This window comes from Salmo salar, chromosome ssa02 (genome assembly GCF_905237065.1).
Source record: "Salmo salar chromosome ssa02, Ssal_v3.1, whole genome shotgun sequence".
In the NCBI taxonomy this organism is placed as follows: domain Eukaryota; kingdom Metazoa; phylum Chordata; class Actinopteri; order Salmoniformes; family Salmonidae; genus Salmo; species Salmo salar.
The window spans coordinates 6,955,623-6,978,353 of NC_059443.1; the positions used below are offsets into that span (position 1 = coordinate 6,955,623).

The following is a 22,731-nucleotide window of genomic DNA, read 5'->3' on the forward strand; positions in this document are numbered from 1 at the left end:
CGAATAAAAATCTAAAGGTCAATGTGTTTCCATCTCATTTTAAACTCTACCAATATTTTTGTCACAAAAACTGTTGCGTTCAATAGCAAATGTGCCTCCTCTGGTCTTGGCACGTGCTCTCTAGCCAACAGCTGGCAGATACAGTGCAGGTAGGCTAGTCTACATGATGAAGTTATTATGGATAAGAGCAAGAATATTTTTATTTGTCAAACGGAATTTGTCTCGGAAAGAAAAGTCCTCATTAACCACATTTCCATCCACAGGTTTTATGCCAGTAAATTCAAAAAAAAGTGATGGAAAAGGGAAGTTTTGGTACAATTTTACAAATGCTGACAGAAAATGTGTTTTTCGACATGGTGGGATATTATTTTGTTGGTCAAATTAATTATGCTAGAAATGGCAGTGGAACCGCCTTTTTGCGCAAATATTGATATGATAACCATCATATCAAAGTAAACTTGGAGTCACACGATGATATGGTGTGTAGTCCCCCCCACCACGACCCGGGAAACCATGTTTATTTGTCTAAAATAAAACAAATTATGAAGGGAAAGCCGGGACGAAAGTAACATGGGGTGAAAGTAACACGCCCATTTTCTCAGATAAGACAGAAGCATGTACCTAATGCGGAGGACGAGCTCCCTGCAAAAAAAAAAAAAACAGCCCAGTCCGACCATGTTTTTCTAAGTTATCAACAAAAAGTGGTTTTGAGCTGTAGAGTTGTTCAGTTGTTCAAGGTTCCTAACATACGTACTTTTCTTAACCCCTCTAGTGACTAAATGACAGCATAGGTTTCAAGTATCATGCTAGCTATTCATGGGTGTTGTGTTGCGTTGTGGAACTCTGAAAAATACAAGGTCAAATCATGACGTCCGTGATCTTCAGGTCAGAAAGTTGGAGCTCTGGAAAGGGGCCCGAATTCCTAAATTGAAATTCTGTGTTGGATGACCGTTCAAAACTATTTTTCCCAGTCGGGGATAGTTTTTTTTGTTGTCCCAGTGAGTCGGTAGTTAGAGATTTCTGAGTTCTGAGTTCCCAGTTCTTTTGAACGCGGCATTAGCCTGGGAGAAGTTACAGGAGAGATGGGTGGGACGAAAGTAACACAATGTTAACTGATGACCTGGAATAAAATTGTGTAAATGTTTTAACACAGGCCATTGTCTTCTCTAGTTGATATTGCTTTTATAATGCGAAATATCAACAAGTGACTGAATGTTCGAAAATTCTATATGATGTCATTAGAATTATGCCTTAATCAATTGACTTGATGAATCAGCTTCTCACATAAGCTTTTATCGACAGGTTAGGGGTTATTAAAAATATATATTTTTATGATTCTGGTGGTTAATTACCTTGTGTCAAGCCATGAAAATGTGATAAGCCTGATGAGTTTGTGAAAATAATCAAAATGTTTATTCTATGAAGACACGAGGAGTGTGCATGACAAGGACAGCTGGAGTGCACCTGATTGGCTTAGTATGAATAGTCATGGAAAATGGAGAGAAAGATATCTTACTACATTCCCATTAAAGTGAGATGAGAAAATGATGGTTAATATAGCTGTTATGTGATCCATTTTAGTCTGATTCATATTGTAAGGCAAATTGTTGTGTTTGCGCAACATTGTGATGTTGATGCATGGTCCATTTTCATACATTTTTAACCTATAGCATGAATTATTGAACTCGATACAAACATGAAATGATGGCTGATAGTACATTTGTTGAAAGTAACAAGCATTACTAAACAGAAATATGGAAATAAGACAGATATTGTGCACTTCTTGCCAGCTGTTACTTCCATCCCAAGGCTGTGTTTCTCCCGCCCCGTCGACCAACGTACAGAATAATACGAAATGATCTGAGACCAGGCTGCGTAATTTTGCTGAAATTCCGTTCTTGGTCTATTAGATTTTTTTGTCATTTATTCTAGAAACGAAATTACAATTGCTAATAGTAGAGGACATATACATTGTCATAAAATACGTTCTCTCTAGCGCTATTGATCTGTGAGTAATTTGGAAAAAAACGGCATTAAAGTGTTCATCCCGGTTCTTTCCAATTTAACTGGGTGGTGAAGGATGCACCTTTCCAATAAATATCGAGGGTCTGATTCTGGTGACATGACAAACGGCAGTTAAGCATCGATCATCAACTAAAAATATTCTCAATCTTATCCATAATAATTTCATAAATTTAGACTACCCGCAAAGTATCTTCGAACAGTTGACTAGAGCGCACGTCCAAGGCCTAGATTTGCCCTAGAATTGTGTTTTTTTTTAAAATTATTTATATATTTTATTTTATGTATGTATTTAGTATTTTCTTGTTTATACCTGTGTTTTGTTAGACATGTTAGATGTAGCGATGTAAGTTGATAATTTTGTATTATGAATAAAAACAATACGTAAAAAAAAACTCAATATAAAAATGAATTAATTCAAAAAATACAAAAAAGTCAGTTTGGTGGAAACACCACTGATGGGAAAATGCAAATGTTTCCTTCATTTGGATTTTAGAATATTTGTATGAAAATCTGTCGTAAATTGGATGGAAACCGAGCTAGTGTCCGACATGGAGTCAAGACCGAGTAAAATCTTATCCAACGTCGAGACAAGACCAAAAAACTGTAGACAGGTCTGGAATAATGCAACACTGGTGTGTTGTTGCATGGCAGGACTAGCCAAGGGTTCTAGTCAATCAATTTATTTAAACAGGATAGTTCACTCAGTGACCAGGGCCCATAGGCTGCACCGTTCGGGACGCCCTGAGCGATCCAGCACACACACAGTATAATATGTCTTGGTATTGTTGGGTTGATTACACTTCATAACAGAATGCTTTGGCACATATCGATATCATCACACAGACAAGGAAATTGAACAGTTGCCATGACTGGTCCATGAAATTTGAAACCCATTCTCTGTAAAATAATGATCAATAAAGTTTTATTCATGTGAATTAAAATCCATAAAAAGTGCAAACTCACCCCGAAATGTGCTGACAATTCCAATTAATACACCAAGCTCATTTACTAAAATAAAATAATTAGTACACAAACATATTTCATAAATTAATGTATAAAATTGCTAATAAAATACATCAATACTGTACTATCATCCCATGGTATTAGATGTAGCCTAGCAACTGAATTAAGAGTGTTTTTGAATGACTTACATTTTATACCGGGCCACTTTCTTTATAGTGTTACTGTACTTTAACAAATGTATAGCAATACTGTAGTACTTATATTCTATAATAAAGGCAAATATATTAAAATGATAACCATGTAAAGGTAACATGTTAGGAAGACAGGTGAGCCTGTCACGTTGGACTTAAAACAACAAACAGAAATTAGAATCATAGTTAGCTGACATCTAATTCTGAAAAAGTGATACTACATCTGGACTCAATACTGAGGTATTTACTGTTTTTTCCAGAAATTCTGGCTAAAGGATTCCAGATTTCTTGCTTATTCCCTTCAGAATTCGGGAATCTTCAAACTAGGATTTCTGGAAAACCTGGAAACTTTGGGGAAATGACCAGAATTGAAACCCTATTGACACCTCATATGGTAGATGTATTTACTGACAGACACAATCATAATACGGTCCGCTTGAAGCACTCAAAATGTTTTCATCTCCGTGGCTAAATTGAACATGGTGACAAGTTTGGTGGTCATGGGTACATTTAGACAACAAGATTAGACCAATCATTAACATACCCCTTAATACTTGTTGAGTTCATTAATGCAGGCTGTGGTAAAATTGCTTAATGAAGTGATGGAGAACAACATGCCACTCCAGCTTTCTGGTATTTATTTGGTAAAGTATTTCATTTTACAAAGTTTAAGGAATAATTTAGAGAGCGATTCAATTACGACTGAAGTTCCGAACATAAATACAGTCCTAAGTAACAAATGTGTTTTTCCATGTTAGATCAGACAGAATATCAACTAAAACACGCCATATGGGGCTCCAGAGTGACGCAGCGGTCTAAGGCACTGCATCTCAGTGCTAGAGGCGTCACTACAGACCCTGGTTCGATTCCAGGCTGTATCACATCCGGCCGTGATTGGGAGTCCCATAGGGCAGCGCGCAATTGGCCCAGCTTCGTCCGTGTTTGGGCTTGGCCAGTGTAGGCCGTCTTTGTAAATAAGAATTTGTTCTTAACTGGCTTGCCTAGTTAAATAAAGGTTAAATAAATATCCTCTTGAGCATTGAGATAATACACGTGAAAGTCTACACTGAAAGTCAACACTGAATCAGCCCAGGTGTTCTGTTATGTTAACAGATCCAAAATAAAGCTATTTTATAGTCTGATGACAACCAAAGAAGTGTCTCGTTGTAACCAGATAATGATTAGACAATAATGTACCCATAGTGCAGTAAGACGCGAGGGCAATGTCAACCAAACCATTAGCATGTTGTGATTCTAGGAGTGTTGGATTGTTACCAAGCAATATCTTAAAATAAGCCAAATTATAAAACTGCATCAATATGCTGATAGGCTAAAACTACTAAATAACTATTCTCTCGTCTTCCACTTTCTCATCCTAGAGATGACATTTTCATTTAATTAATTTTGAAAACCCAAGGCAATTAAATTAAAACATTTAATAACATTTCCTGAAAAAAGTTCATTCCTCAGTGCTTCCTAACTGATCGGGTGCTAATTTGCATACTACCATTGCACAAATCTAAAAGGGTAGAACGTATACCTCCTCTGAAAAACAAGAGATGGTTCTAGAAACTCTGACGTCACATACAAGAGCTGTGAGAGGGACCTAGATACTGATGATGTCATACTGTATTTTCTGTCTTCAGGCTTATGCAGAGCTTTCGCCTCCCCTCATCGTTTTGGCAGAGTGGTTCCCAGTTCAGTTGTCTCCCCATAGCCTAGTGACACTAGGCTGCGTTAGTGCTGGAGTAGTGGTGTCACTTTCAATCGGAGGACGGACTCACTGTAATGGATGGAACGGAATTTATGGTTTCCATGTGTTTGATACCATTCCATCCACTCCACTCCAGCCATTATTATGAGACGTCCTCCCCTCACCAGCCTCCTCTGTACTGCAGGGTTGAGAGCAACATGTACCTCTTCAAATAAAATAGAAGCCAGGTCCCAGCCAGGCTTTAGCTTGGCCTTAACCAATCAGAATGGTCATCTGGCTCCGGTGCGCTTGACAACGATAGTGCCAGCCACCATGTCATACACAGTCCTGTTGTGTTGGAAGAAGAAGACTGTGATGAAGGCTGGGAACAAGAAGGCAATGGAGAAGTTTTTGTTCAAGGCTCGGACTGTGGATCTGAAGAGGGACACAGGAAGAAGATGTGTGAAAGTCACGGAGATGATAGAAACAACAGATGAGCAGAACATCAAGGGACTTCATCTAATGGCCAGATTGTCATGTTTGTCATGTTTCACCTCATCACCACTTCAAAAATCAAGTGTCAAATAACCAAATGAGCTGGTTTATTATTTCACAACACATGGATGGATGAGAGGGTTGGTGTTGGTGTGATCCACTACTTACGCAGAGAGAGTGACGTTAGTGGCAGGCACCACGAGGACCCGGTTGGGTTGAACCAGGACGGAGGAATCACAGCTGATCACTCGGAGACCAATGAGAAACTTCCCTGGAGTGGCGCCCCCTGCTCCCCAGATACACACAATCTGACAGGAGACAATCAATAAAACCCTACTATCAACAGAGGGAACTTGTATTTGCAGACAGGAGAAACATGATAAAATACACAGAATCCATATCAAATAGTTAAAAAACAATCACACTGCAACGTCAGGACAAAAACAGTCAAGGGTCATTTCACAGCCCAGAGACATTTAAGCAGAAAATAAAAACATTCTATGTGATTTCTGTTCATAGTAGCAGTTTGATTTGTCACCTGACCTCATAGAAACACACTAATATCCGGTAGACCAGGGCGACCAGCATCATCTTCTGGAGTTCCTCCATGGAAGTGTCTTCATCTATTTCCTCCACAATGAAATGCATGGCAAACTTGGAAATGTCCCTGAAAGAAAAATACAAATGATTCTTCAATCATAACTATATATACAGTAGGTATGCATGCTACAAATGATTCTTCAATCATAACTATATATACAGTAGGTATGCATGCTACAAATGATTCTTCAATCATAACTATATATACAGTAGGTATGCATGCTACAAATGATTCTTCAATCATAACTATATATACAGTAGGTATGCATGCTACAAATGATTCTTCAATCATAACTATATATACAGTAGTTATGCATGCTACAAATGATTCTTCAATCATAACTATATATACAGTAGGTATGCATGCTACAAATGATTCTTCAATCATAACTATATACACAGTAGTTATGCATGCTACAAATGATTCTTCAATCATAACTATATATACAGTAGGTATGCATGCTACAAATGATTCTTCAATCATAACTATATATACAGTAGGTATGCATGCTACAAATGATTCTTCAATCATAACTATATATACAGTAGGTATGCATGCATTGGACTAATCTTTACCATCACCGATGGGAGTGCAAAACAAATCAATTTCTAGGATGTTGAAATAAAATACTATTCCCTGTAATGCACTACTTTTGATCAGGGGCCCATAGAGGGGCCCCCAATAGAGCTCTGGTCTAAAGGAATGCACTATAGGGAATAGAAGAACAGAAACATTTGTATTAAACTAAACTCACTTCATCCCACTCAGATGCATGATGCTGAGAATAATGGTTGCTTTGATGAAGAACAGAATGAAGAAATCCACCATTTCGGCCATGAACCTTTGAAGAGGAGAGGGGATACTGTATTCTCGACCTGCAAACATACAACACATTTACATTTGAGTCATTTAGCAGACGCCAGGGGTTACCAAACGTTTTCCATTCGGGGCCCCCCTTCCAGCGTTGGGGAACATCCCGGGCCACCCTTGTGTGCGCACGCGCCATGTCTATTTCTATGGGCACAAGCAATGTTCATGACACAAGCTGTTCACACTCCTCGTTGGTGGAGAACATTTTCCAGGTTTAAAGGTTTTCCCATTTTTTGCCATGTCTAATGTTAATTCATGTGATATTTGAGTGACCAAAAAATTACAACAATATCTATGGGCCTCCCCTGCCGACCCCAAGTTTGGGAACCACTGATTTACCAGATGCTTTTATCCAAAGCATCTTAAAGTCGTGAGTAAATACATTTTCATTTTGATTTTCTGTACTGGTCCCCCATGGGGATCAAACCCACAACCCTGGTGCTGCAAGCACCATGCTCTACCAAACGAGCCACAGACATCGCAAACACATTCATTGATGACGGTTATTGTTTTTCAAAAGGAAATTCCTTGTTTCAAAAATTAATATGCCTCGGTTGGGAGTCTTTAGCAACCCAGGCCTATAGCAGATGAACCTATAGTTTGAACTTCAGCAGACCACAGAGGGCACTATTTTCATAATTCATCACTAACAGGCCTGTCATTTTGCTTTATCTCAAACACTTCTTTGGCTATATAGCTAAGGTTATCATAGTAGACACATTAACCAAATACAATAATAACAACATCTGTCTGCTAGCTACCTGGCCGTTGTGCATTGCCGTTCTGTTGTGGTTGTTGCTGCGCTGGTACTGAAGTGGACACAGCACCACTCCCAGCCGTTTCCCCAGGCGGAAGTCCAGCCGCGGGGATGGCGGTTGGATACGTCGATAAGGGGAGTCCAAATGGATTATTGTACCAGTTCTGGGCATCAAAATTAGGGAAATCCGCTGGCCAGACCGGTGCGGTGAATGGTTGCACTGGTTGCGGTGCAAAATACGGAGAAGACACTGCCAGCCAACTTTGCCAGTTCACATATGCCGTGTAGTACTGCCACATCCACCCCTGCAACTTTTCACAGTACTCCGAGGTTGTACGTGTTTCGACCGTGCCCTTTCCGCTTTCCGAAGTGTCTTGATGGCGTAATTTCAGCATATTTTCGCCTATATCTAGCTTCTCTCTAATATTAAAAGACATGTTTTTCTTATCGACTTGTCTGTTTGTGTTCTCCAAATCAGCCATGTTTAACGCCAACGTCACATCCGGAATGGTGTTACCATTTCCGTGAAGAAAATATACGATTTCTGGAATAACATCATTACTGTGATAATAATTGCAAATATTTTGCGAGTATGCTGTATTCAAAGAGGTAAACAATATCGATGATAAACCAAACACTCACAGCAACATTTCATAAATAAAATTGTTTCGTCATCCCATTCCCAGCCTGGCCAAAATTAACACCGTGCACTTCTATGTACCACTAGGGCGCAGCACTGCTACCCTTATAGTGAAAGACGCAGAGCATTGGAAATACACTGACTAGCCTTCTGTACCAGATAGTATTATTGACTGTTCTTCAGTCCAATCACAATGAATTCGACTATGGTCTTTAGATCCAAACCCATCACTAATAGCCATATTATTTTCACCTCTCCTGTTTTCAGATCATTGCCAAAGAATAACCAGAGAGAGAGAGGAGATCTTTGTTCCATTAAGGCCTGGTATATCCTTGAAATGACTTACATCTCACACCTTCAATGGATGACTGGGGGTGCAGTGTGCACCACCTTGTCCTGCAAATCTCCCACTGTCTGTATATTTTATATAGCAATAGTAGGCTATTTAAACTCAGTGTTTTTTGCACTTTGAGAATTGTGAAATTGAATGTATCTGATATGCCCTCTATTTCCACCACTACTGCTTTTCTTAACGTTTTACAGCAAGCAAACAGTTAATAAGTTCAATTACATTACAGCCTTCATCTCAGAATTCCTTAGCCAAGTAATTTCCAAGAACTTGCCAATCAGTTCTTTGACGCCTCAAATAAAATAAATCTGTTCAAAGGACCCCTGCCACTACCACAGCGTCTAAAGAAAAATCTGAGGCACAAGGCCATTTTCAAAGAACTGCCCTAAGTAAGCTTAACCTTAACAACAATGTGGTTATTCAGCCGTAACAATGGGACACTCAGGGTTCCGACGTTCTTTGGGAGATCAGATTGTAATAGAAAGTCCCTGAATGTGTTCTCATGATACAGGGGACTGGTAAGTTGAGTAGGGGTGGACAGGGGACTGGTAAGTTGAGTAGGGGTGGACAGGGGACTGGTAAGTTGAGTAGGGGTGGACAGGGGACTGGTAAGTTGAGTAGGGGTGGACAGGGGACTGGTAAGTTGAGTAGGGGTGGACAGGGGACTGGTAAGTTGAGTAGGGGTGGACAGGGGACTGGTAAGTTGAGTAGGGCTGGACAGGGGACTGGTAAGTTGAGTAGGGCTGGACAGGGGACTGGTAAGTTGAGTAGGGCTGGACAGGGGACTGGTAAGTTGAGTAGGGGTGGACAGGGGACTGGTAAGTTGAGTAGGGGTGGACAGGGGACTGGTAAGTTGAGTAGGGGTGGACAGGGGACTGGTAAGTTGAGTAGGGCTGGACAGGGGACTGGTAAGTTGAGTGGGGTGGACAGGGGACTGGTAAGTTGAGTAGGGGTGGACAGGGGACTGGTAAGTTGAGTAGGGGTGGACAGGGGACTGGTAAGTTGAGTAGGGGTGGACAGGGGACTGGTAAGTTGAGTAGGGGTGGACAGGGGACTGGTAAGTTGAGTAGGGGTGGACAGGGGACTGGTAAGTTGAGTAGGGGTGGACAGGGGACTGGTAAGTTGAGTAGGGGTGGACAGGGGACTGGTAAGTTGAGTGGGGTGGACAGGGGACTGGTAAGTTTAGTAGGTGTAGACAGGGGACTGGTAAGTTGAGTAGGGTGGACAGGGGACTGGTAAGTTTAGTAGGTGTAGACAGGGGACTGGTAAGTTGAGTAGGGGTGGACAGGGGACTGGTAAGTTGAGTGGGGTGGACAGGGGACTGGTAAGTTTAGTAGGTGTAGACAGGGGACTGGTAAGTTGAGTAGGGGTGGACAGGGGACTGGTAAGGAGAAGAAAAGGGAAAATGGAGTGAAAGAGTAACAAAAATGTCAGAGGAGTGTGTGCAAATGTGTGTGTGTGTGTGTGTGTGTGTGTGGCGTGAGTGTGCATACATGTGCGTGTGTGTCCTTGGTCTTATTCAACTTGGCTAGGTCAGCTTTTCATTAATCAGGACAGATTGCTGCAGGAGCAGGCTGCAGGAGCACCACCCATGGTCATAATCATTCACTAAAACCCCCAAATCTTTCGGAGAATTTGGCCCCAACCTACTGCCCCAGAAAGCCCTAATTAAAGGAATTAGGTGCACTTGCTTAGACTGGAAGTCTGTGTCTGTGTCCTAAATGGCACCCTATTCCCTATTTAGTGTATTTCTTTTGAGCAGAGCCCTATGGGCCCCCCTATGGGCCCTAGTCAAAAGTAGTGCACTATATAGGGAATTGGCTGCCATTTGGGATGAAGTCTTTGCATCCACAACAATAAGCCTGTTACAGATGAGGAGAGGTCACAACGTAGACCTTAAACTGGGATTTGGCCTCCCCTCTAGACCTCCCCATACACTCCCCAGCCACTCTGATACTTCGTCTGCCTCAAATGGCACACTATTCCCGTTGTAGTGCACTACTTATGACCAGGACCCATAGGGCTGTGGACAAAAGTAGTACACTATATAGTAAATAGGGTGCCATTTGGGACGTAACCTAGGACATCACATTCCATATAGATTGTCCTTTTGTGTTTGACTATTAACAGCATACCAAGGGACCCCATGACATTTACTCCTCAGTTGTAACCCTGCTGGTTTCAAAGTGTGTGCAAGACAGTGTGAGCTTTTTGATCCAATAGTTATGTGCATACTTGATACATTTAGCAAACACGATGTTCGAGGAATAGGTTGCTTTTGGTTTTCAAGAAACCCTCCCGGATGTGTTGACTGAACTATCAAGTGTGTGTGTGTGTGTGTAACCAACTAACTTGCAACTGTAGTGACGCAATCATGACAAATCAACACTTAGTTTCAAAAAGGCCATGATATCAAGTGTGAAAAATCTGACCATGAAGCAAAAGACAGTTGGTCTTCTCTCAAGGTCTGCATCCCAAATGACACCCGATTCCCTTTATAGTGCATTGGGCTCTGGTCAAAAGTAGTGCACTATGCAGGGAACAGGGAGACATTTGTGATGCAGAAGGTTAGGCCCGGGTCAAAAGTAGTGCACTATGTAGGGAATAGGGAGCCATTTGGGATGCATTAAAGGTTAAGGTTTACAATTGCATCTCAACCAAAAGAGCCAGATACAAAAATGTGCCCGTCATTCATTCATCAGTCTAGCTCCATTAGGCAGCAACAGCAATACTAATCCAGTGGTATTACAACTTTAATACTCAGAACTTACTCCGTTCATGAACAAGAGACTGTTAATGCTGCGTTCGAAACCAAGCGGGAGGTGGGATGTTACCAGTTGTGAAGCCATAAATACCAGTTGGATGCATTCACGTGCTTTGAACTCGTTGAGGAACGCTGATTGGCTAACGGCCAACAAGCTACGTAAACCATAATCTAACGTCAGAGGTCAGCATGTGGGAGAAGTGAGAGCTCAGGATTATAGAGATTCCCACTAGTAATTACCAGTTGGAAGGCCGTTCAAATGGATTTTCCCCCAGTCGTATGTGGTAAACTCCCACTTAGTTACGAACGCAGCATAAGGCATCATATGTCTAATGGGTGCTGGAAGGCTTTGAAGAGGCCTGGACAGTACTCCCTCTGGTATTATGCATTCTTATTGGAAATTACATTTTTGGGACCTGTTGACAATCTCCTTTGGACCAATCTTTCCAGGAGATTTGTATTTGGTTAGCCCATAACAGTATGGCGATATTGGTCAGTCTTATGGGAGACGGCATAACCTTTACTTTGACTACATTGCTCTACCCAGATGAGCACCCCATTCCATAGAAGCGCCGGCACGTCTAAACTTAACTGTCTTGAAATGTTACCATTTCTGGTCTTGGGTTTACATGCTAACCTAAGTATCAGCTGTTAGGGCTAATTCCTCCCAGAGGTAGGCCTACAACAGAACAGCCAAACGGAAAAAGGAACTACTATGTAGAATGTAAGCCCATAATCATTTTTAAAATAGTCAACTTGGCACCTGTACTTGTAGTTTGAGAATTACATTTTGGCACCCAGCCTGGGTAAGCTTGTGAATTATTTCCCACCCACGATGAATGGATTTAGGATTCAGCAGGTTTCCTACGGTAAATTCATTTGCAGTGATGAATCCCAAATTTTGACAAGGGCCCTTAAGGCTTGTGAAAACTAGTGCACTGTTAGCTTTATAGAGTGCCATTTGGGAGACATCCAAGTGAGAGGAACACTCAAGTCGGACCTTTCCTAGAGACACTTGGAAGAAACGGCATTGATGCAGTCATAACAGCACCACTGGGCAGACACTTGATCCCAGTAATCAAATTCAGAAGCACCTGAATTGTGCTGAAAAGTTTACAGCATAGAACAGCCCTGAAAGGGAAAATAAATTCATCAATACAGGTTTTAAAGTTCAGTAAATGTCTAGTTAGCAGCAAGCTGAATATGAAGGCATCCAGGGTTTAGTTGCCATGCCACTGCTCAGACAATTGTGGCAATACTTCATATTCCTCAGTGGTTTAGGAGTGGTGATGGCCTAGTTTCACAATAAAGAATCATTTCCCCCACTAGTCAGTCATGTCATTTTTTTTTTACATAGTATTGTAGACAAAAGGTCCGTTTTGGACATTCTACTTGGTCACCAGTCCTCAAAATAGGTACATTGTGAAGTCGCTGTATTTTGCAGTGAACACTTAGTGTAACTGCTCTCAAAGTAAGCTAACATCAATTTATTGGGCAAAAATTGACAATGAAATGTATAATGTTAGCATCACCTACAACCAAAGTACTCAGCATAGACCTTCAGAGATTTGCCAGTTTGTAATCCACATGGATTAAGTTCGATAAACTGGCCTATATATTGAAATGAAGGAAATACCACTTTTCACAAAGCACAACAATTGACTTTATTGAAAGCTTCATGGGCTTTTGGTACCAATTGAGTAGTCAGTGAATTTAACATGGTAGGTATTGAACAGATAATATGCATGTTTTTGATTTGCTGGTGGGGGTCTTCAATTCAGCAGACTGGAATCACACCTCTTTCTCATAGGTCCTCAGCGCCACCACATCATCCATTACACATTTCTGGAAAAGAGAGCAGTACACGCTTTAGGTCATGCAATGACCACATGTCAGAACCTAGAACTCAAAATGTAATGACACATTCAGTGATGAACAAACCACCAAATCATCCTGAGTGCGTCAATTAGTCGTTGTAGTTCCACTTAAACTGCAGTCTGAATGAGCCAAACCACACTAACTTCCTTTAAACTGAAGGGCATTATCACGTAAGCTAAATGTGACAGGGTAGGAGTTAAAACGTCAAATATAAAGGGACCTGACAATGTTGGGCAATGAACAGAGCGTAGATAAGTTAACAGGTTTTATACAACGGTGTATAAACCCTGGATGACTGACCAGGGGAACTGTGTTGATGCCACTGTGCAGCCACCTTAGTACTCAATCATAAAATATGTTGGAATCTATAGTCATTTATTCTAGAACAGACACATTATGTGAGCAAAATAGTGCATTATAAAATACTTTAGGGAAACGGATGTTACTGTCCCCACTACAGCCCCCTCCAAAAAAACATTCCATTAAAATACTGTAGAATTCCATTCATTCCTATGGAGGACTGCTCCTACTGGATAGTGCCAATATGGCGAACCGGTGGCAGCAAAGCCTCGCAATGGCAATGCCAACACATGCATCAGCAATCCCGGGTTTATGTAAGTCATTGCTTTTATTAGCATTCTCGATTACCAATTAATCCTTTAGTTTTAAAAAATTAACTAGCGTGTTTCACATGACTGCAAGTGCTCATCAAGCCACGCTTCCCAGCCAAAACTTTAAATGGCATTTTGAACACGTTCGCGCGTAAAAACGCGTGCCATCCTTGCTGGTACCCCGGGAGAACGCAATTTGCAAGAGATGGATGACAACGTGTATTGCATAATGATGACAACATGCAACATTGAACAATATTGTAATATCAAGCCGTGGACATATTCCAAAATACTCGTATCAAAAGCGCATATTTTATATCCAACCAAGCAGAGATGGGAAAAGCAATAGAGACTAAACCTTACCGCAATCAATTTTCCATCTTGCAACTCCCGCTCGAGCGTGGTAGTCTTGCCGTCCCAAGTCTGTTTTTGCACCAGTTTTCCGTTCTCAAAGGTCATCAGAGTCTGGAAATAGAGTAGTGTAAGGAGGGCACATGACTCCAACTTAAGTTTAAAAAAAGTAATATATATATATATATATATTAATCAATTGGAAACCACACTACTGTAACAACCGGCATGTCTATGGTGTGGCTTCTGCACCCACCTTGGTTTTCCTGTCATCTGCAGTCATCTCGTCGAATTCTTCATTCAATTTAAACTTGGTCTCTGTAGTTTTGAAAGTGCTCTGGGATTTCATTGATATTACACCGTCGTCGATGCTGAACTGCAAATTGGGCTTCGCCATATTCCCCATCTGCCGAGTAGCAAAGCCCACACCTATGAAACAAGGGGATATTTATCTAGCCAACTTTAGTAAGGTTCTAGATCTACATGCAACATCTTTCATTAAAAACAGCTTTATTTTAAAAAGTAAGACTTTACCTATTGCCTTCATATATTCATCAAAATTCTCACTGGAAGTCATCTTCCAAGTTCCAATGAATGCCTCGACCATGTTGTAAATTTGAGCTAATCGCTACACAAACCAAGTTAACTGACAAACGCACACAGCTTCGACTAAACAATAATTACATCTGGGCCCGTTGTCATATTTGAAGCCTCCCCTAGCACGTGCTTACCCATGCAAGCCAATCAAGTGCTATATCTGGTGCTTCCATGGAAACAGAGAGGATGAGGGGCGGGGAATAAATTATTTTCGGGCAGGGGCCCAGACTGCACTGTCTTTGGCAGGGGTCTTCAGCCTTTTCTTACCCAGGGACCCCTTGCCAGGCAAACCGGAGACCAAGGAACCCCAATCACATGTTAGCAAAAATCTATTTTAAAACATCACGTACTGTATCTTGTCTTATCATCAAGTGAATGATCATGTCAAGAAGTAATCAACATTTTCAAATGAATAGATTTGGTAGATAATGAAAAACTATTTTGACCTCAACACATTATAGCCTAATTGGAAGAGAACATGTAAACCCTAACATAGCCAATTAGCTAGAAAGGTAACTCCAAAACATTTTCACTAAGGGCAGCTGTTTAGCTGGTTAAACAAAGATTAAAGACAACAAGAACATGTTGACAAAAATGAAGTCAAGAAAGCCTACCAGCAGCCAGCGGCCCTTGGAGCAATGGTAGCCTATTATAAATATTATTATAAATAATATATTCTCCTCTTTTCTACTGTGGGTATGTAATACACATTTTGTTTATTCCATTATTGCTAGCGATATTCATAAAAACATGAAATAAATACAAATATTTTTAACTTTTTTTATTTATTTTAATATATACACTACCATTCAAAAGTTTGGGGTCACTTAGAAATGTCCTTGTTTTTGAAAGACAAGCACTTTTTTTGTCCATTAAAATAACATCAAATTGATCAGAAATACAGTGTAGACATTGTTAACGTTGTAATTGACTATTGTAGCTGGAAATGCCTGATTTTTTTATGGAATATCTACATAGGCGTACAGAGGCCCATTATCAGCAACCATCACTTCTGTGTTCCAATGGCACGTTGTGTTAGCTAATCCAAGTTGATCATTTTAAAAGGCTAATTGATCATTAGAAAACCCTTTTACAATTATGTTAGCACAGCTGAAAACTGTTGTTATGATTAAAGAAGCAATAAAACTGGCATTCTTTAGACTAGTTGAGTGTCTGGAGCATCATCAAAATGGCCAGAAATAAAGACCTTTCTTCTGAAACTCGTCAGTCTATTCTTGTTCTGAGAAATGAAGGCTATTCCATGCGAGAAATTGCCAAGAAACGGAAGATCTCGTACAACGCTGTGTACTACTCCCTTCACAGAACAGCGCAAACTGGCTCTAACTGGAATAGAAAGAGGAGTGGGAGGCCCGGGTGCACAACTGAGAAGTGGACAAGTACATTAGAGTGTCTAGTTTGAGAAACGGACACCTCACAAGTCCTCAACTGGCAGCTTCATTAAATAGTACCCGCAAAACACCAGTCTCAACGTCAACAGTGAAGAGGCGACTCTGGGATGCTGGCCTTCTAGGCAGAGTTGCAAAGAAAAGCAGCATTGTACGAGATCTTCAGTTTCTTGGCAATTTCCCGCATGGAATAGCCTTCATTTCTTAGAACAAGATACATTTACATTTTACATTTACGTCATTTAGCAGACGCTCTTATCCAGAGCGACTTAACAAGTTTCAGAAGACAGGTCTTTGTTTAAACAGCGAGTAGCAGCAGTGTACAAAAAGGGAGGGGGGGTCAGTGTAAATTGTCCGGTGGCGGCCGATTTTATTAATTGTTCAGCAGTCTTATGGCTTGGAGGTGGAAGCTGTTGAGGAGCCTTTTGGTCCTAGACTTGGCGCTCCGGTATCATGCAAGACTACAAATCCCTGCAAGCTCCTGCACGTCATCTCTAGCTGACATCTTTGCTAACAGGTATTGTGTCAATTTAAAAAGTGTAAAAGACAGTTCACAGAATTGTCAATTTAAGTACAATTTTCCAATTAATTAATTAATTAATTACTACATTTAGCTAACAATATATAGCTAATCCAGAGATTCTTACCTTTGCTTCGTTTCGGCAGTCTCGTCCAGATCATCATGGCATGTGTAGTTTATGATAGACACATTAGCCGCTAGTTAGCATTTCATTTTTTGGGTGGTAAATACAGGCAAATTTATTGATAAAAGTCACCTTGTCCAATAGAGATTTACACGGTTATCAAAACGTCACGCCACGTAAGCCTACACGAAACACAGCTCTTATTTTAAGTGTATCTAAAATCCCCTATGTGAAAAATGAATGGTGGGGAAATTATTGGAACCATTTCCTTGATTGACCGCTAGTTTTTATGGGTATTAGGATTCATACTGGGGTGCTCTATCTCCACCCTGCAAATTCTATTAAATTCTGTTACTTTCTGTTCTATTTTGTTTTGTTCTGTTCTATTCTGTTTTGTTCTATTGTGTTCTATTCTGTTGTATTCCGTTCTATTCTTTTCTATTCTATTGTAAAGCAGTGAGGTCCATTGAGCCAGCAGATGGAGCCAGTGAACACCATATTGAACGACATTCCACGTCTTTATTTATTTTTCACAGAAAAACTCCATATTTTCATCCAACAAAGTTTGTGTGACTGAGTAACAGATTGTAAAGAACAGGGAGGGAAGAAAATTCTTGATGTACCTGCATGGTTACTGTTATTAGCATGATTGTCCTTTATGTACGCTGAACAGTTCATGACTCCAGGTCAAATAAAATACATTTCAAAATAGCTTTTGAAGTTTTGTGATTGTATGTTTATAAATGGTAGAATATGGCTCTTTTTCATTTCCTGAAAAGTTTCAGTTTTGGAGATATTATGTTTTTCTTTCCGCTGGGACGCTATAAACCTTACACTAATGATTTGGCTGCAGCAAGTCTCCATCACTAGTTTTCTACTGCCACCCAATGGTCTCTAGTGGATAAATTGCATACTACCACAGCAGGAACTAAAGGGCACATTGAGTGATTAAGTCCCAAATGGCAACCTATTCCCTACTGTACACTACTTTTGACAAGAACCCCATAAGCCCTAGTCAAAAGTAATCTGCTGTTGTCTACAGGCTTCAGTATGTGTCATCCAGCTGTCATCTATACCTCAATCTTGGTCCCACTATAGTCTCCTGCCCAGACCAGACCATATTAGTGGGGTCAGACCAGAATATATTAGTGGGGTCAGACCAGACTATATTAGTGGGTTCAGACCAGACTATATTAGTGGGGTCAGACCAGAATATATTAGTGGGGTCAGACCAGAATATATTAGTGGGTTCAGACCAGACTATATTAGTGGGGTCAGACCAGAATATATTAGTGGGGTCAGACCAGACTATATTAGTGGGTTCAGACCAGACTATATTAGTGGGGTCAGGCCAGACTATATTAGTGGGGTCAGACCAGACTATATTAGTGGGGTCAGGCCAGACTATATTAGTGGGGTCAGACCAGACTATATTAGTGGGGTAAGACCAGACTATATTAGTGGGGTCAGACCAGACTATATTAGTGGGTTCAGACCAGACTATATTAGTGGGGTCAGACCAGACTATATTAGTGGGTTCAGACCAGACTATATTAGTGGGTTCAGACCAGACTATATTAGTGGGGTCAGGCCAGACTATATTAGTGGGGTCAGACCAGACTATATTAGTGGGGTAAGACCAGACTATATTAGTGGGGTCAGACCAGACTGTATTAGTGGGGTCAGACCAGACTGTATTAGTGGGTTCAGACCAGACTATATTAGTGGGGTCAGACCAGAATATATTAGTGGGGTCAGACCAGACTATATTAGTGGGGTCAGACCAGAATATATTAGTGGGGTCAGACCAGACTATATTAGTGGGGTCAGACCAGGCCAGCCGATATGAGTGGAGTCAAGGTGCATTGATGATTTCCTCAAGGATTTCCTTTTAATCACTTACTAGGTATTCATAGAGGCAACAATGGCGCTAAAACAAAGTTAGGAGACTGTGTCTCAACCAACCCTAATCTCGTCAACCCAGAACCAAAATCTTGCATCTGTCCATGAGAGATTACAACCAGTCAGCCAGTCAGTCAGCCAGTCAGCCAGACAGTAAGTCTCAGCTATATTACTGTTAGCTACCACTTTTCTCATATATAAAATATATAGTACATGCAGATGTAGGATCTTAATTTGAGCCAGTTTGTTACAGCAGGAAAATAATCCTGCAGCAACAGGAAATGTGAATTATTATGTGGATTATAATTAATGGACATTTTTGTAGGTGTTGATACCTTTTTTGTAGGGCAAATCAAGTCTGAAATTTCAATGTGGAAATTACACACTTTAGAAGTCTTTAAAACTCAAATACACTATAAGTTTGCATTTCCTGCTGTGTAGGACAATGGTCAGCAACAGAAGAGTGATCAAATGAAGATCCTACATCTGTATGCTTCTCCTTCATTCACCTAAAACCAAGAAAGAAACTCAGTTGAAAGTGATAAATGATTTGAGTTGATTTGAAGTGATGTGGGAAGTGGACAACATACTCTAAGCCCCACAACAGTTTATAGGTAAGTAAGACTTTACCTATTGCCTTCATATATTCATCAAAATTCTCACTGGAAGTCATCTTCCAAGTTCCAATGAATGCCTCGACCATGTTGTAAATTTGAGCTAATCGCTACACAAACCAAGTTAACTGACAAACGCACACAGCTTCGACTAAACAATAATTACATCTGGGCCCGTTGTCATATTTGAAGCCTCCCCTAGCACGTGCTTACCCATGCAAGCCAATCAAGTGCTATATCTGGTGCTTCCATGGAAACAGAGAGGATGAGGGGCGGGGAATAAATTATTTTCGGGCAGGGGCCCAGACTGCACTGTCTTTGGCAGGGGTCTTCAGCCTTTTCTTACCCAGGGACCCCTTGCCAGGCAAACCGGAGACCAAGGAACCCCAATCACATGTTAGCAAAAATCTATTTTAAAACATCACGTACTGTATCTTGTCTTATCATCAAGTGAATGATCATGTCAAGAAGTAATCAACATTTTCAAATGAATAGATTTGGTAGATAATGAAAAACTATTTTGACCTCAACACATTATAGCCTAATTGGAAGAGAACATGTAAACCCTAACATAGCCAATTAGCTAGAAAGGTAACTCCAAAACATTTTCACTAAGAGCAGCTGTTTAGCTGGTTAAACAAAGATTAAAGACAACAAGAACATGTTGACAAAAATGAAGTCAAGAAAGCCTACCAGCAGCCAGCGGCCCTTGGAGCAATGGTAGCCTATTATAAATATTATTATAAATAATATATTCTCCTCTTTTCTACTGTGGGTATGTAATACACATTTTGTTTATTCCATTATTGCTAGCGATATTCATAAAAACATGAAATAAATACAAATATTTTTAACTTTTTTATTTATTTTAATATATACACTACCATTCAAAAGTTTGGGGTCACTTAGAAAGTGGGAGGCCCGGGTGCACAACTGAGAAGTGGACAAGTACATTAGAGTGTCTAGTTTGAGAAACGGACACCTCACAAGTCCTCAACTGGCAGCTTCATTAAATAGTACCCGCAAAACACCAGTCTCAACGTCAACAGTGAAGAGGCGACTCTGGGATGCTGGCCTTCTAGGCAGAGTTGCAAAGAAAAGCAGCATTGTACGAGATCTTCAGTTTCTTGGCAATTTCCCGCATGGAATAGCCTTCATTTCTTAGAACAAGATACATTTACATTTTACATTTACGTCATTTAGCAGACGCTCTTATCCAGAGCGACTTAACAAGTTTCAGAAGACAGGTCTTTGTTTAAACAGCGAGTAGCAGCAGTGCACAAAAAGGGAGGGGGGGTCAGTGTAAATTGTCCGGTGGCGGCCGATTTTATTAATTGTTCAGCAGTCTTATGGCTTGGAGGTGGAAGCTGTTGAGGAGCCTTTTGGTCCTAGACTTGGCGCTCCGGTATCATGCAAGACTACAAATCCCTGCAAGCTCCTGCACGTCATCTCTAGCTGACATCTTTGCTAACAGGTATTGTGTCAATTTAAAAAGTGTAAAAGACAGTTCACAGAATTGTCAATTTAAGTACAATTTTCCAATTAATTCATTTATTAATTACTACATTTAGCTAACAATATATAGCTAATCCAGAGATTCTTACCTTTGCTTCGTTTCGGCAGTCTCGTCCAGATCATCATGGCATGTGTAGTTTATGATAGACACATTAGCCGCTAGTTAGCATTTCATTTTTTGGGTGGTAAATACAGGCACATTTATTGATAAAAGTCACCTTGTCCAATAGAGATTTACACGGTTATCAAAACGTCACGCCACGTAAGCCTACACGAAACACAGCTCTTATTTTAAGTGTATCTAAAATCCCCTATGTGAAAAATGAATGGTGGGGAAATTATTGGAACCATTTCCTTGATTGACCGCTAGTTTTTATGGGTATTAGGATTCATACTGGGGTGCTCTATCTCCACCCTGCAAATTCTATTAAATTCTGTTACTTTCTGTTCTATTTTGTTTTGTTCTGTTCTATTCTGTTTTGTTCTATTGTGTTCTATTCTGTTGTATTCCGTTCTATTCTTTTCTATTCTATTGTAAAGCAGTGAGGTCCATTGAGCCAGCAGATGGAGCCAGTGAACACCATATTGAACGACATTCCACGTCTTTATTTATTTTTCACAGAAAAACTCCATATTTTCATCCAACAAAGTTTGTGTGACTGAGTAACAGATTGTAAAGAACAGGGAGGGAAGAAAATTCTTGATGTACCTGCATGGTTACTGTTATTAGCATGATTGTCCTTTATGTACGCTGAACAGTTCATGACTCCAGGTCAAATAAAATACATTTCAAAATAGCTTTTGAAGTTTTGTGATTGTATGTTTATAAATGGTAGAATATGGCTCTTTTTCATTTCCTGAAAAGTTTCAGTTTTGGAGATATTATGTTTTTCTTTCCGCTGGGACGCTATAAACCTTACACTAATGATTTGGCTGCAGCAAGTCTCCATCACTAGTTTTCTACTGCCACCCAATGGTCTCTAGTGGATAAATTGCATACTACCACAGCAGGAACTAAAGGGCACATTGAGTGATTAAGTCCCAAATGGCAACCTATTCCCTACTGTACACTACTTTTGACAAGAACCCCATAAGCCCTAGTCAAAAGTAATCTGCTGTTGTCTACAGGCTTCAGTATGTGTCATCCAGCTGTCATCTACACCTCAATCTTGGTCCCACTATAGTCTCCTGCCCAGACCAGACCATATTAGTGGGGTCAGACCAGAATATATTAGTGGGGTCAGACCAGACTATATTAGTGGGTTCAGACCAGACTATATTAGTGGGGTCAGACCAGAATATATTAGTGGGGTCAGACCAGAACATATTAGTGGGGTCAGACCAGACTATATTAGTGGGGTCAGACCAGAATGTATTAGTGGGGTCAGACCAGACCATATTAGTGGGTTCAGACCAGACTATATTAGTGGGGTCAGGCCAGACTATATTAGTGGGGTCAGACCAGACTATATTAGTGGGGTCAGGCCAGACTATATTAGTGGGGTCAGACCAGACTATATTAGTGGGGTCAGACCAGACTATATTAGTGGGGTCAGACCAGACTATATTAGTGGGTTCAGACCAGACTATATTAGTGGGGTCAGACCAGACTATATTAGTGGGTTCAGACCAGACTATATTAGTGGGTTCAGACCAGACTATATTAGTGGGGTCAGGCCAGACTATATTAGTGGGGTCAGACCAGACTATATTAGTGGGGTAAGACCAGACTATATTAGTGGGGTCAGACCAGACTGTATTAGTGGGGTCAGACCAGACTGTATTAGTGGGTTCAGACCAGACTATATTAGTGGGGTCAGACCAGAATATATTAGTGGGGTCAGACCAGACTATATTAGTGGGGT

General features: G+C 40.6%; 2 protein-coding genes across 2 annotated transcripts; both read right to left on the reverse strand.

Moving 5' to 3' along the window:
- Positions 1–2,930: 2,930 nt before the first annotated feature.
- LOC106593472 (protein FAM8A1) lies at positions 2,931–8,111 on the reverse strand. The gene is made up of 5 exons (XM_014184805.2): positions 7,600–8,111; positions 6,723–6,843; positions 5,911–6,034; positions 5,536–5,675; positions 2,931–5,307 (listed from the first exon to the last, which is right to left on the reverse strand). The coding sequence occupies exons 1-5, from the start codon at positions 8,075–8,077 to the stop codon at positions 5,163–5,165; spliced, it is 1,008 nt and encodes a 335-aa protein (XP_014040280.1). The 5' UTR covers positions 8,078–8,111; the 3' UTR covers positions 2,931–5,162.
- Positions 8,112–12,993: 4,882 nt separating this feature from the next.
- On the reverse strand, positions 12,994–14,862 carry fabp4 (Fatty acid-binding protein, adipocyte). The gene is given in 4 exon segments (NM_001141203.1): positions 12,994–13,193; positions 14,201–14,302; positions 14,445–14,617; positions 14,723–14,862. Coding segments are annotated over 4 exon segments (402 nt in total). The 5' UTR covers positions 14,796–14,862; the 3' UTR covers positions 12,994–13,139.
- Positions 14,863–22,731: the final 7,869 nt, after the last annotated feature.